The sequence below is a fragment of the Trifolium pratense genome, linkage group LG3, assembly GCF_020283565.1.
Source record: "Trifolium pratense cultivar HEN17-A07 linkage group LG3, ARS_RC_1.1, whole genome shotgun sequence".
NCBI lineage: Eukaryota > Viridiplantae > Streptophyta > Magnoliopsida > Fabales > Fabaceae > Trifolium > Trifolium pratense.
This window is the reverse complement of record NC_060061.1, coordinates 11,493,237-11,507,687: the sequence shown is the minus strand read 5'-3', so window position 1 is coordinate 11,507,687 and position 14,451 is coordinate 11,493,237. Positions and strand designations below refer to the sequence as shown.

Genomic DNA, 14,451 nt, shown 5'->3' with positions numbered 1-14,451 from the left:
AAAATGTCCATTTCAATGCTATACTCTGCAATAGAATAGATATCTAATGATCTCATCATGTTCAGTTAGCAAATTATAAAGCACAAATATACTGACATTGATACATCAAAATCGATAATTTTATAAAAAATGACAAGACATACTTCAATGTAACATATGTGTCATTGTCATGTCGGACATTGTCGTGTGTCCCACACTAAAACACGCATAATCCACAAAGTTCAATGCGCATACACTTTTACACTGAAATCCACTAAAAAACCATAATTTTTTCATGGCATACTCTACTAGTAATTTCAAAATACCCATGCATTAGTAGGTGGTATGGCAAAACAATTATGTTTCTTGGATGTCAGTGTAAAACTTTTACAGCGTCGGTGTATATCCTTTATCCTTTGTAGATGAAACTTGAATCATAAAATTAAAATAAATCCAAACAGGCTTTAAAGTGTTCAAAATTGCTACTGCACTAAAATTTATGACACACAATGACTTTTGGTATAATCAGATCAGAGTAAGCTTCATCACTATGAAAATGCATGCAGTTAATCGAATAGCAAGCAAAAATGTTTCCAGAACTACTTCCGGTTTCGATATGATACCACTAGGCACTAGAAGAGATAGACAAAGCCAATAAACATAGTCATTACAACAAAAGTTTGTCATAATAATCAGAAATCATAAGATGTAAATTTGTTATGTTGAAACTAATTGGGATAAGAACATTCATGTTAATCCATCTGGTGATGAAAACCAGACTCATAAGGTCCTCTGAACAGTTTAAATTCTTGAAAGTGACTGCCATCTTCACAGTTTGAGCTCCACATACTGGAATTCACATGTTGATCATCATCACCACACCATGATTCTGATGAAGCAAGAGGCATGCGCAGATTCATTGCATGTGTTACGGCTTCAGGATTAATGGTAGTGTGATTAGAATGTTCTAGAGAAATGGTTGACAGAAGAGAGAGAGCACAAGTAAAGTCTTGTGTAGCATTTGTATCAGAAAAGTCAAGAAAATCGTCTATGTCTGCAAGTAAAATCGTGGCAATATTTGCACGGTGTTAGCAATTGATATCTCCAAAATAAATAGATTATGTTTAGCATGATAATGTACCAAATGATGAGGCTCAATTATTAAGATGTGAAATAACCTGGACTGGTACTCTTGGTTTCGAGCGCTTTGCATGTAAAATGGACATCGGAATCAGCAGAAAGCATAGCGAGGGAACTTGGTATGTCATTGTTGTATTTTGAAGGCTTCAAGAGAAAATCTTTTGTTTGAGGGAGTTTGCTGTTAGGTATGTTTTGCAAGGCTAAATTTCTATCAGTCTTTGAATGAGCCAATGGATTCATCTGTTGCTTCCCTGCTGCAGAACTAAAATATATTAGACGATAGAGTAAAATTTGCATAATAGCAAAATTAATGACTTGCAATTAACTATAATTAACAATAATAAACCTAGAAAACAATTAATAAAATACAACTAAAATTGGTCGTTCTTTCGCCTAAATTTTGACTAACTGCTAGATTTGAACGTTGTATTTGTAGCACATCAGGTTTTCAAGAATATCACACTCATACAAATTCGGCTTAGCAACGTGATAATCATAATCACATTCATAATCAAATTCAAGTCCAAACAATCATGATAATTATTTGTATCATGCTATAATTAAGGGTATGCTAACCTAATAATTCTCTAAAGACTTAGGCTGAATAAGAAATGATCAAAAAGTATGGCTATTAATCTGCATGGTTATTATGAAATTGTTACAATACCACTTTTGAACATGCTCAACTTATTCATTTTACAGAAGATAAAGCATCATATCCTCGAGACTTGTGACATTTGAAAATCCAATAAGATCCATGAAATGAACAAAAAATGAGATGAACTTTCACGAGGTTAAAAAGATAGGAATTTGTAGAAAATTAAGAAGTTCTGTCACCTTACATTTAATGTCTGTTGTAACTTGTAAAGTAAACTCTTAAGTAAATAAGCAGGACACCAAATAAAAGCTATGTTAAGCGTTTCAATTTTACAAACATTTTTCATTCAGCAATGTTAATAGTTAACGAAGGTATGCATAACATGGTCTTAGATTTCTACATTTCATTTTTTTCAGATTTAACAACGAAAAAAATAGATAACAAGTAGAGAATGAGATAAACTGTTAAAGTAAAGAAAAATAAGTATTACCACGTCGTGAGGCTGATCGACTTGACTGGACAGCATCAAGAGGACCATGTTTACGACGCCTTGCATTGTGATGTGCAAGACGTCGTCTGCAGCTTCTCTTTTCTTCATCGAATTCAAACAGATCATGGAACCTTCAGCATTTAAAGCAAATTATTCAACACCAGCCACAAAAGACAGGAATAATCAGATTGAGTAATGTTCAGCTTTTATCGAAACACTCATACATTTGTTAAGAACCTTTACCTGCTACATTGCTGGCAAAATCGACGTTCCAAACCAGCTACAACCACCATACGAGATTTGGAATGAATTTCACAAATGTTATGGCTGCGATGATATTTTTTAGCCGATGAAAGGTCAAGGCCACAACCTTCAACCTGGCAGCGCGGAGTTTTTAAGTTCTGACCATTGGACTTCAATTTCTTTCCAACACTTAAAGATGACATGAGATCCCTCGAAAAAGATAGGTATTCGGCATCACTTTCGGGACATACATCCTCGGAGTACATTCTTTTACCGAGTCTTAGAGTGAGCAATGGTTCACCAGAGACAGAAGAAAGCTCCGGTGCATGAGAACTTTCCATCGGATATTCTTTGGTTTCACTGTCCCTATTTAATGATGAACCAATTGAAGCTGATTTTGAACTCCTTGACGTAGAACCGAGAATTAGCTCAGAGCCACAACAACCACTTCCACCAGGCGTATCGAACAGCCCAACATTGTTTTCTCGGTCTAATTCGATCAGCCAGTTTGGTGGTTGAAATTTCGGACTTTCAGTTGCTTTTGCATTGAAAAATGATAGGTGATCCAACCCCCACCCTGAAGAGGGAGATTTTGCATTCCAATCCATCAAAAAAGCTTAGCAATTAAGGAACCTAATCTGCAAAGTATAAATCAAATGAGATTGCTAATACTATATTGTTGTAGCTTATTCTAGAAACAAAGGTAAAGTATAAATCAAATATACATTTTAACAAGTCAAAGAAATGAAACACTTATAAACTGCATTAATGATTCACAAAATGTAATAGGCATCAAGAAATCAACCTTTCATAAAAAAAAAGACACATATTTATAAGATTTGAAATATCTAAAAGGTGTGAGAACATGCTAAATATATAAGAAGATAATCAACACTATTAGTACTAATTTCCAAGGCAAAAATGGATTAATCATACAAAGACAACATCAACTCAACAGTCACTGAAAATGATAGAAGAAAAAAAAGTCATGAAATTGAAAACCTATAAACTGCATTAATGATTCACAAAATGTAATAGGCATCAAGAATCAACCTTTAAGTATTCATTACAGAAATTATACAAAAAGACACATATTTATATGATTTGAAATATCTAAAAGGTGTGAGAACATGCTAAATATTTAGAAAGATAACCAACACTATTAGTACTAATTTCCAAGGCAAAAAAGGATTAACCTTGCAAAGATAACATCAACTCAACAGTCACTGAAAATGATAGAAGAAGATAAAAAGTCATAAAAAATTGAAAACTTATCTATCTCAGAAAATGATAAGCAAAAAAAAGGTAGAAACACATTTGAATCATGAAATGAAAAAAAGACAGAAAAAATCATTTCTTTCCCATAAAAATCAAGTCTTTAGTGACATTATTATTATCTAACTAAGTGTTTTGAAAATTGAAAACCTATCTATCTCAGAAAATGGTAAAGCCAAAAAGGTAGAAACACATTTGAATCATAAAAAATCACTTCTTTTTCATAAAAAGTTCAAGTTTTTACTTACATTATTATCTAAGTCTTTGGAAAAAAGAAAAAAAAAAAAAAAAAAAAAAAAAGGAAAATAGTTAGTAACACTAACATGAATCTATCTACCATAAATGGAGCAAAACTAAGTAACCAATTTGAACAATAGCAATAATAGAATGAGATTGTTAACATATAAACATGTTGATTTAGAAAAATGAAATTTGCAAAAAGAAAAGAATAGAGAGAAAGAGGAACGTACTAGAATGTGGAAACAAAGAAATGGTTTGAAAGTGGCGTTTCATTTCATCCATTTGGAATGAACAGAGAAAAGCAGAGAGAGTGGAACGGTCAGTGTGTGTATGTGTGTGTATGACAGTGGACAGGTGGCTCACAAACGACAACAGCTATCCATTGTACTATGAAGCAGGCAGGCAAGGCACCTTCACACACTCTCCCCCACAACAAACAGCACACATTTCATTCTTTTTTGTTTCTTTCTTTTTACAATCTTTTGTTTCTATCTCATTCACCTTAATAAAAGATAAGATCAAATAACTATGCTATCTTATATTTTATACTACTTTAATTTAAAATTTCAATCTTTATAAAAAAAAAAATTGAAATAGTTATCTTAGTTTAATATCATTATTAATTATGATAAAATAAATAAATTTGTTTATTTCTACTTTTGTGTTTGCTTGAAATAAGTTTTTATACAAGTTAACAGATATTGATAATAGTGTTAGAGGAAGCTTCGCGAATTGGATAAATACATTGAACTATGAGTAATCATATAAGTGACTTATAACACGGCATTTTTACTCAAAATCTTAAGATATTATATTTGCGAGTCATCTCGCTTATATATATATTGTTCAAGCTTAACTCTTCTAATTTATGTGTTTAACTCACACTTAATATATTTCGACTATATATCGTTCTAAGATATTTTAATATATGTATATTAGAAATTAATTGAAGTTATGACATCTCCTTGTTAAAATTATAACTGAAATCAAATAAACAAAACATAAAAATGGAATAAGATTGTGCAAAAAGTGTTGAACAAATCAAAGACATGGAATAATCCCAAGTTCATGCAATAAAAGAAAAGGCTGAATGAAAAAGAAATGAAAGATCATAAAGTATTAAAAAAATAAAATATTCATTTTTTAAATGAAACTCATTAATTTCTTGAGTCTACGTTGAAAATTGGAAATAAATACTTCAGGATCCTCAATTTTTTTTTTCTTTCAAATATTTGCTAATTAATTAACATCCAACACTAACAACAAAAATAATCGAAAAGAAACATAATGCAAGCAAAGTTTGCATAAATCTCTGCTTAGCTTCCACCACCATCTTAAAACAACTCAAATATTCCAAAACTTTAGCACAAGCAGATAAGGAAATTAATAAATAACAAACAAAAAAGTCCAAAAGCAAAATTTCTTTGACATAACTTTAGATAGATTCTGGATGTTTGCACCGCGAAACACCGTATCCAAACTAAAATAGCAATATCTATAGCAGATATATCTGCCTTATGAAGTGATGCTTGAAATCTCAGGCTCTGATGGCAAGGTGTTCTGAATATTTGAAGGCATGAGGACGTTGAATCCATCTGCTGCAGTACATACTATCATTCCGGGAATCTGTGTGTGCCAATGCAGTTCTTTCGGGTCTTTTTGTCCCTGTTTCAAGTTAAAGGAAACAAGAGGATAAATATTAAATATAACTAATCAAGGAGTTCTATCACCGTAAACAGATAAATTAGACATTTATATATAAGCTTTTGTATAATCAAAGGAATGTGGTTAAAATGTTATCATACAAGTTTTAAGCAGTTTTCATAACCTAGCTTATATTGAAATAAGCTGAAAATAGTTCATAAACATTAAATAAACTATTTTCATAACTTATTTCAAAATCTTACGCAGGTGTTTATGTCATAAGATAGGTTCAACTAAGCTGTATATATAAGTTTTTTCAAACGTACTCAAAATGTTGAGCCAAGTGATTCAAATTTACCTGGTGAATAAACAATAGTTGAGGAGGCAGATCTTCAGGAGCGTTTACTAGTTCTTTGGTTCTAGCTTTAAATTCAGCTTCCTCTTCCTCGTCCTTTTCTAAAGAAAGGTCCCATATTCTGTGGCAAAGGATTACAAAACTTGTTAAAATCCAAAGGAAGAAAAAAGGGCAGTTTCGTAATATAAAGCTCAACTCAAGTTATTTGCAGTTTCGACTAACAATTTGTGGAAGGTGTATCACTTTTAATACCGCAGTTACTTACGTAAGCTGATTATCAGCAGATGAAACAGCCAATGAAGAAGATTCGTGCGGACTCCACTCAATGGATGTGATTGGATGCTTATGATAATCAAACCTCGCTACCACAGCAGCATCTCCGTCCTATCCAAAAAATAATGCACTTTCACATCATCTTTAATAACAGGCAAAATAGTGGCGGAAGAAATCAGAGAATATGAGAGTTTCTTTCAAAATCTAGTTCATGTCATGATAGTTCTTCACCAAGTACATCTAGAAGGTCTTTAAAAAATGCATTTACGGGTACTTGATTCAAAGGAACAAAATCAAAGGTACAAAGGTAATGAGATAATGGAAGAGAGTTTGTTCAGATAAATTTAAATTGTTGATGTGTAATACGCTACTAGGACATAAGGAAATTTTGTCAGAAAATGGAAACTGGATAACACATAACTAAGGCATCATTGACATTTGAGAGCATCATACCTATACAGTAAGTTTGGCATTATTAGTGTACAGTTTTGTATGGTTTTTCTGTATAGGAAAAAGGGAATATATTCACAACTACAGTCAGGCTATTCATACCTTAAGCATTCTGAGATCACGAATAGATATATTCCCATCATCACTACCCGACGCCAACATACAACTGACCAACCTACTCAGTACAATGAGGTACAACAACATGAGGAGATATAAAATGGAAATTGAGTTGATGGAACACCAGAAGCCAATGCTATAATACCTGTTCCATGACAATACATTCACATCAGCTTTATGTGCTTCAAAAGAAGCAGCTGGTGACCTCCCCAAACGAGTATCCCATATTGCAATGCTTTTATCCACAGAACAAGAAGCAAAAACATGAGGTTCTCCAGGGCTCCACTGCAGTGATTCATTGAACAATAGAACTCTCATTATACATAGAAGTAAATAAAAACTAGTTAAGTTAGAGATTGGAATGCGTTGAATATTTAATCAAAACCAGATCATAAGGTATTGCTTTGCACACAAGTACATACTTGCAGATCTTCAACACTACCGGTATGTCCAGTAAAAGGAGTTTTGTCAATATTCCATGTTGCCGCAGATGTAGGCTCCCAAAGATAAATATTGTTATTGCAATCCCCTTCAAACATGAAGATCAACATCAAGCCTCATATCTACTTGATAACTAAATATAAAGACATGCGAGAGAAAAATATAGCTAAATATAAAAAACAAACCCAGTGATTACCAGATACAAGCCTTCCTGGAACAAGAGGACTCCAGTCTATAGCATAGCCTTCATCTCTGTGCTTAAATTTTTGTAATGGAACCTGAACTGCATCAACTCCTTGGACACCTTCTATTTCTGTCTCAGCTAGAGCAGTAAGATGAGCGCTCATGTCCCAGATCTACAAATTTATTACTCAAAGTATCAGATTTATACAGAAATATATGACTCGGTAAGAATGTAGAGCTTAACTTCTTTGACAGAAAGAGATGATGCAGAGAAATATAAATTGCAACACTTAACATTAGCTTCTGCTAAAATTTAAGAACATTAAAAAATTTCAATATGTTGCAATTGCAATATACTTAGGATTGAGTAACCTCGTCTGTATCCAAGAGCAAAACTTATACCTGGAACAATAATTTATTTATCATATCAAATTGAACTAGATACTAGCTTTGAGTTTTGTCGGAAGTATTAACTCCCGACCAGTTATAGAACCGCAGAAGTATTATATATACTAATGTTGGTAGGATTGCAAAATTGATCTATGCAACTATTATAGTACTAAACAAACTATGGGCCTTGTTTCAAAGATTAGTTTATAAGGTTTTGTGATTCCATATTACTATGTTTCACAATTAGTGTCTGCATGGTTTGTAAAAGCAAGACCATAACTAAAACATCGAAGTCCAACCACTATCATGTAGGCTTTAGCTAACTATTTTTTACAGACACTTCAATCTTATACATTCTACCATCAAAGCTCAACACATTAGAATCAAAATGACAATCTTTGTGGCTTTTATGTTTTATCAACCAAAATACATCCAAAATGAGTCCTCAGTTCCACCTCCAAGCTCTTAATACTCGTTTTACTAGCAAATTTCAATAATTCAATCATTCAACTGTTAATGCGGAGGTTTCAGTGTTCACTCTTTACTTCTTAGTAGAACATCATCAAATGGATGCTTGGGTAATAAGTGCTAAAACAATCTGGGACATCAGCCCACAGCAAAAATAACAACATTCAAAACAAAATCAATCGGTACAATTTGCTGAAAAGAACTTGACCCTTTTAAAATTCAGCCACAACATTGAAACAAAAAAAAAACCTCTGACCCAGTAGATAACTTGGTTCAAGAGAAATCATAAAACCTAATATGATAAAATAAAATTAGTACTTCTAGCCTCTAATAGCATGTCGGAAAGATTTGATACGACAGACAAGTTCAACGGTGCCAAATAATGGCTAATTTCCTACACTGACATAATCATAATCTCTAATTAAATTACGAACAACTTTTTGGTTCCACAAATCAATAACTAAATATGATCCGTCAATTCAGAAAATAAGTTTCTCCACTAGCTTGCCTTAACCAAACATTTACTTAGTTTAAGGTCCAGTTTGTACATAACTGATCGTAGCGATGCTGCACATGGGTCACACTTGTTATAGATACATGTTCTAAAAGGGCTTGTATATAAAATTGAACTGTTATGTTAAAATCAAATATAGGAGTCCTAAACACATAATAGTTGAACAGAACAAACTAAAACTCGAAGTTTCCCCAACTAACATGTTTTGTTATAAATAAAAATGACCCCATTTTAGTATTATATATTTTATCATAACATATTGAACACTGACACTGCCATATAACATGAATTTTCACAATAATTCAAAAAATAAAAGTTCACCACAAATAAAAAAACTAAATCATAAGGTTTTTAAAAGTAACCTGCACATAACCAGATTCTCCCCAAGATGCACATATGTGGGGATTTTGTGTCATGGAGCGTATCCTGTTGATACAACCTTCGTGAGTTACCCTCCGCAACTGTAGGTGTGAACAGAATGAAAATGTCAATAAGATCACCTGCAAAATGTCAAGAAGTGAAATAATAAAAACTCAAATGAAGAAGATCTTGCCTGCAAAGTAGGACCCCCAGCACCACCTTCTTCTTCATCTTCACTATCATCCTCACTATCACTATCCTCATCATCCATTGAGTCACTACTTCCATGTTTCGGCAACAGCTCACGTCTCTTCCCAGAAATATTGGATGCTTTAAAAATTCCAATATAATTCCAAGAATATTTCTCAGCCTGGCCACATGCAACATCATATCAATGAGATTATCAATAACAGCAAAATACGCAAGAAACGAAGCTAGTAAAACATGACTAGGAGGTGCTAATCGTTATTCTTTATGGTAGTGATAGTCACTAGTTACTATGATGATAATACAAAAGCTGTGATAGTCACTACTATGATGATAATACAAAAGCTGGCAGATAGCATCACAAGGGGAGGATACCGCTTCCCTCTATCTGATAAAGTGAATTCCAAACCCAGAAGTCCATTAAAGGAGAAAAAATTCTCCTAGATATTCATCTACGAACTCAAAATTGATTCATGAGACATGCTGGAAAAGAATAGGCACACAAAAGAAATAAAGCTAACCTGTGTCCCTGTCACGAAATACATTGTGTGCGGAAACTCAGTTCGAACCAAGCCCAGGGTATCACGTAAAATATCGAAGCTGCCAAAAGTCCCAAAAAATCAAAATTCATGACACGAAGATCATCAAAGATACTAATCAGAAATCAATTAAAGTCCCAAAAACTTGAATTAAAATGCCGACACCAAAAGGAACTTAACAAATGTATTGTCTAACTATCTAGACACTCCTTGGATTAGATGTGTCCCGGTGTCGGACATGTGTCGGTGTCAGACACCAACACGACACCGACACTTACATTGAATTATGTTACTTTTTTCAAATTATTATCGGTGTCAACGTGTTTGTGTCCACTGTCAGTGCTTCATAGCTTACTATTAACATTTAACAATAATAACTCCAGCAAAAAAAAAGTTGATAGCTTTATTCTTTTCTCTTTATGGGGTTATAAAAAAACATGGAAATTACCTAAGACAAGACCATCCAATATGAAAACCATGAAGAGAGTTGTAAGCAGAAGGATCACACTGAAGCTCTTCATCTTCTTCCAACTTATCAACACCAGGTTGCCACACTTTAACCGGAATTTGTGGCCCTGAAGAAGATGCTTCACCCCGTTTCTTCCAATTTTTACACAAATACACAAAAATTAGAGGTGCCAACAAAAGAAAAATATGAGACTATAAAAAAGGTTGAAAATGAGCAACAAAATAATACCTTGGCTTTGTTCTTGTTCTTTGCCTTTTGGCGATTTTTTATGCCGCGAGTCATCTTCGATTAATTCAGAAAAAAGGAGACCGTCGTAGAAGATGATGGGTTGCGGCGGCCGTGAAAACACGGTAGAGATGAAGGTTTTAAGGGTTTTGGATCTGGATTCACTGCATTCATTATTGATTTATTTCCATGCAGTCAGTGCACTCAAATGAATCTGGACCATTCACATCATCCAAGGCTCTATATACTGCCACATCACCGTCAAATTATCAAAATTGCGTTTGATCACACTTTTTTTAAAAGAAATAGAAAAATAGAAAATAAGTAGAGCCAATTTTATTTATATCAAAATTTATCTAACAAATTTTGAATGATCCATCTCTAAGAAACTTTGAAAATCATTACTTATGTTGTACCAAAAAGATAGAATATTATTCATGGTAAAAAAAAAAAAAAGACAGAATATTTATTACAAATATATTAAAATCGATTATTACCAATACCAAAACTTGAACACTGAACGTCTTGCTTAATTCTTAGTTCAACTAGTTTTTCCAGTTGAGCTACTCGTCCCACCCAATAATATAATAAAGTTAATTAGTATCGAACTTACTAAATTACCTTAAAATATACACGGAATGATTATTTGTCACTAATATATAAAAAATTAAATAAATAAGTTTACAAGAAATAATTAACACAATAATTTCACTTATATTTTAACAATATTATATAACAAATATTTAAATATTTAATTTAAAATAAACTTTTCTACATTAATATAGTAATAAATTCAAATATCGAATAAAAATTAGTGGACTCGTGCGAATGCACGGGTCTTTAAACTAGTTATTAAAAAAAAAAAAAAAACTATCTCTATCTTTAAGGATAAATTCAATTTGCACTCCGTTTGATTCAAAAAATTCAATTTGCACTCTATATATAATATAATAAACCAAATCAATTAAAACGCTATTTTAGAAAATTTATATCGATCGAATAACAAATTTTCTTTGTAGCATCATGGAGCTCACCATGACAAAAATGTCTATTATTGTGATAATATTTGGAATACTTTCTTTTCTTCTTGGCATTGTTGGTGAAAACAGAAAGGTATTGTTTCATATATACAGGGTTCAAAAATAATATTTTAGCTTCAAATTTTGTATATAATTTTGGTAACCATGTTAAACAATTTGTTTTTTTTTAACCTTCCATGGGAGACTTCCGATACTCCCAAAATGGCGAACTATCGTATTCAATATGTGTCTGATACCGATACTCGTCTGATACGTCCTGATACTCGTATCGGAGAAGTATCAGACAATTAATATTATTTTATAAAAAAATAAATTATCGATACGTTCAGATACTTCTCCAATACAAGTATCGGATAATTAATGTTCTTTAATGATAGAAATGGAGGAGAATAGACTGGTATAATCTGTATTTCTTCTTAAATAATGAAGGTTAGAGTATGATGTTCTTTATAGATTGTCAACTATATATTTTTTGGATGGTATGATGATTTTTTTGGAATATTACTAGTTACGTTCTTTTTTAGTAGTATTTACTTAACTTAAGATATATGATATGTAATTGTCACTTATTTGCTCAGTTTGAGTAATTTTGAATGTTACTTTATTATCATTGTCGATTTTAGTTATATTTATATATTGTACATTTGTATATTTAATTTTAAATCTAATTTTTAAATAACGTATCACGGCCGTATCATATCGGAAGTTTTGAAATTTTTTCCGTATCGGTATCGTGTCACGTACCAGGACTTCATATATATATATATATATATGGGGAGAGATCAAATTACACCGGTGTAACATTTGAATAATGTTACATCGCTCAATAACGCTTCAACGAATACATATTTTACAAAATCCACCGTTGGATTAAATGTTTATATCATATAGATTATTCATGTTCAATTCTATAAAAATCTAAAATCATTTGATATGTTATTGAAATTGATCAAACTTAACGGTATTCAATAAAAACACATAAAACGTTAATATTGATCGGTCTCAATAATATATCAAACGATTTTAGATTTTTGTAAAATTGAACATGGATGATCTAAATGATATAAACTTTCAATCCAACGGTGGATTTTGTAAAATTTGTATTCGTTGAAGCGTTATTGAGCGGTGTAACATTACTCAAATGTTACACCAGTATAATTTAATCCCTCCCATATATATATATATATATATATATAGGGGTTTTTTAACTTAGACCCTAGTTAGGTCTAAGTTAGCAAGGTGCACCTTTTGAGTTGGACAAAAATATCCATTTTTTTTTTTTTGAAACAATAGAGCAACTGGGGCATGTATGTAATTTGCATCATAAAATAGCGCGCCCCCCATGCAACAACAACAACTATTACATTTTTTAAATTTCTTCCAAATTTCGACCTCATTTTACGTGCGAATCGAACGCCGATTTCAAAAACTAATACCGGAAACCTTTGTAAAATTGAAAAACGATCAAAATCCATATAAGGAACGTCGAGTTTCGTTGAGTATTGAGGGAGATCGAACCGGGTCAAAAACCGGGTCGCGCGACCCGTTTCTGCATAAAACGGGTGGGGGGGACGATGAACAGTGCGCGTCGCCCACGCCCACTCTCACCGGAGGCGCGTGGGGGTGCGTGCGGCCTCAGGGAGGCTCTATTTTTTTTTATTTTTTCATAATAAAATAGTAGATAATATTCTGGAAATTTTGGTATATTGTATGAAATTTTTGGAGACCTGAAACTATTTTTAGTTAATTAAATGATTAAAAAGGTAATTAAAAATATTATAATTCCATAAAAAATTTCCAAAATTTTATGTAAAGTACTATGAATTATTTAGAACCCTCTTGTGTACCTCACTCTCCCTAGTTCAAGTCATGAAATTATTTTCACAAATTCCGCTGATTATTTAAAACCATTTAACAAATAATAATAATAATTTCATAGATTTGTACTCTGAAACCAATTGTTTTTTTATTTGTTTCTAATAAAATATTAGATAATATTCTGGAATTTTTGGTATATTTTATGAAATTTTTGGAGACCTGAAACTATTTTTCGTTAATTAAATGAGATAAAACGGTAATTAAAAACTATTGTTTGCTTCTGAAACCATTTAGCTGGTACTATGGTTTCAGAGAGTTGTACTTTGAAACCATTTTACTGGTAGAATGGTTTCATTGAGTTGATTCTTAGTTATTTGCTTATGAAACCATTTAGCCGGTAGAATGGTTCAGAGAGTTATATTCTGAAACCATTTTGCTGGTATAATGGTTTCAGTGAGTTGATTGAGTGGTGCGTGTTAAATTACAACACACAAGTAACGTACTTAGTACGATACACATAATTTAAAATGCAATAGAACATATAAATAACGAGATTAAGGAACTGAAAAATTATGTTTATATATTACTATGAAACCATTTAGCTGGAAGAATGGTTTCGGAGAGTTATACTGTGAAACCATTCTAGCAGTAAAATGGTTTCAGAAGCAAACAATTAAGAATCAACTCCCCTGAAACCATTCTATCAGTGAAATGGTTTCAAAGTACAACGCTCTGAAACCATTGTACCAGCTAAATGGTTTCAGAAGCAAACAATTAAGAAATTACTCACTGAAACCATTCTACCAGTAAAATGGTTTCAGAGAGTTATACTGTGAAACCATTCTACCAGCTAAATGGTTTCACAGTATTATATAAAGATAATTAAAGGTAGTGAAAAATTGAGTTTTTTTTTTTGTGTCCAAATCAAACGAACCAAGTCTCTATTTGTAGACAAAAAAAAATTATGAATTTTGGTATAAAAATAAAAAAATA

General features: G+C 32.2%; 2 protein-coding genes across 4 annotated transcripts; both read right to left on the bottom strand.

Moving 5' to 3' along the window:
* Positions 1–404: 404 nt before the first annotated feature.
* Positions 405–4,415, bottom strand: LOC123914268 (squamosa promoter-binding-like protein 2). 2 transcript variants are annotated; one of them, XM_045965361.1, is made up of 5 exons: positions 4,196–4,412; positions 2,451–3,088; positions 2,208–2,338; positions 1,158–1,370; positions 405–1,033 (listed from the first exon to the last, which is right to left on the bottom strand). In XM_045965361.1, exons 2-5 carry the CDS (start codon positions 3,056–3,058, stop codon positions 732–734), a joined length of 1,254 nt encoding a protein of 417 aa, XP_045821317.1. In that variant the 5' UTR covers positions 3,059–3,088; positions 4,196–4,412; the 3' UTR covers positions 405–731. The 2 variants fall into 2 exon arrangements, with proteins under 2 accessions (XP_045821317.1, XP_045821316.1); XM_045965360.1 differs by having other exon boundaries at positions 406–1,033; positions 1,158–1,373; positions 4,196–4,415.
* Positions 4,416–5,250: 835 nt separating this feature from the next.
* On the bottom strand, positions 5,251–10,958 carry LOC123914267 (protein HEAT STRESS TOLERANT DWD 1). 2 transcript variants are annotated; one of them, XM_045965359.1, is made up of 12 exons: positions 10,604–10,958; positions 10,355–10,506; positions 9,889–9,967; positions 9,354–9,530; positions 9,163–9,261; positions 7,442–7,601; positions 7,227–7,333; positions 6,950–7,089; positions 6,790–6,862; positions 6,230–6,348; positions 5,968–6,085; positions 5,251–5,630 (listed from the first exon to the last, which is right to left on the bottom strand). In XM_045965359.1, the coding sequence occupies exons 1-12, from the start codon at positions 10,655–10,657 to the stop codon at positions 5,481–5,483; spliced, it is 1,428 nt and encodes a 475-aa protein (XP_045821315.1). In that variant the 5' UTR covers positions 10,658–10,958; the 3' UTR covers positions 5,251–5,480. The 2 variants fall into 2 exon arrangements, with proteins under 2 accessions (XP_045821315.1, XP_045821314.1); XM_045965358.1 differs by having other exon boundaries at positions 6,790–7,089; positions 10,604–10,768.
* Positions 10,959–14,451: the final 3,493 nt, after the last annotated feature.

Bases quoted from the DNA above. Each gene is read 5' to 3' on its own strand.
- LOC123914268 (XM_045965360.1), bottom strand. From the start codon at position 3,058: ATGGATTGGAATGCAAAATCTCCCTCTTCAGGGTGGGGGTTGGATCAC. The intron at 1,374-2,207 runs GTAATACTTATT...TTAGTTCTGCAG, and splicing joins TCGATCAGCCTCACGACGTG to CAGGGAAGCAACAGATGAAT. The intron at 1,034-1,157 runs GTTATTTCACAT...TTTTACTTGCAG, and splicing joins AACCAAGAGTACCAGTCCAG to ACATAGACGATTTTCTTGAC.
- LOC123914267 (XM_045965358.1), bottom strand. From the start codon at position 10,657: ATGACTCGCGGCATAAAAAATCGCCAAAAGGCAAAGAACAAGAACAAA. The intron at 9,531-9,888 runs GTTAGCTTTATT...GCATGTGGCCAG, and splicing joins ATTTCGTGACAGGGACACAG to GCTGAGAAATATTCTTGGAA. The intron at 7,090-7,226 runs GTATGTACTTGT...GAATCACTGCAG, and splicing joins GTAGTGTTGAAGATCTGCAA to TGGAGCCCTGGAGAACCTCA.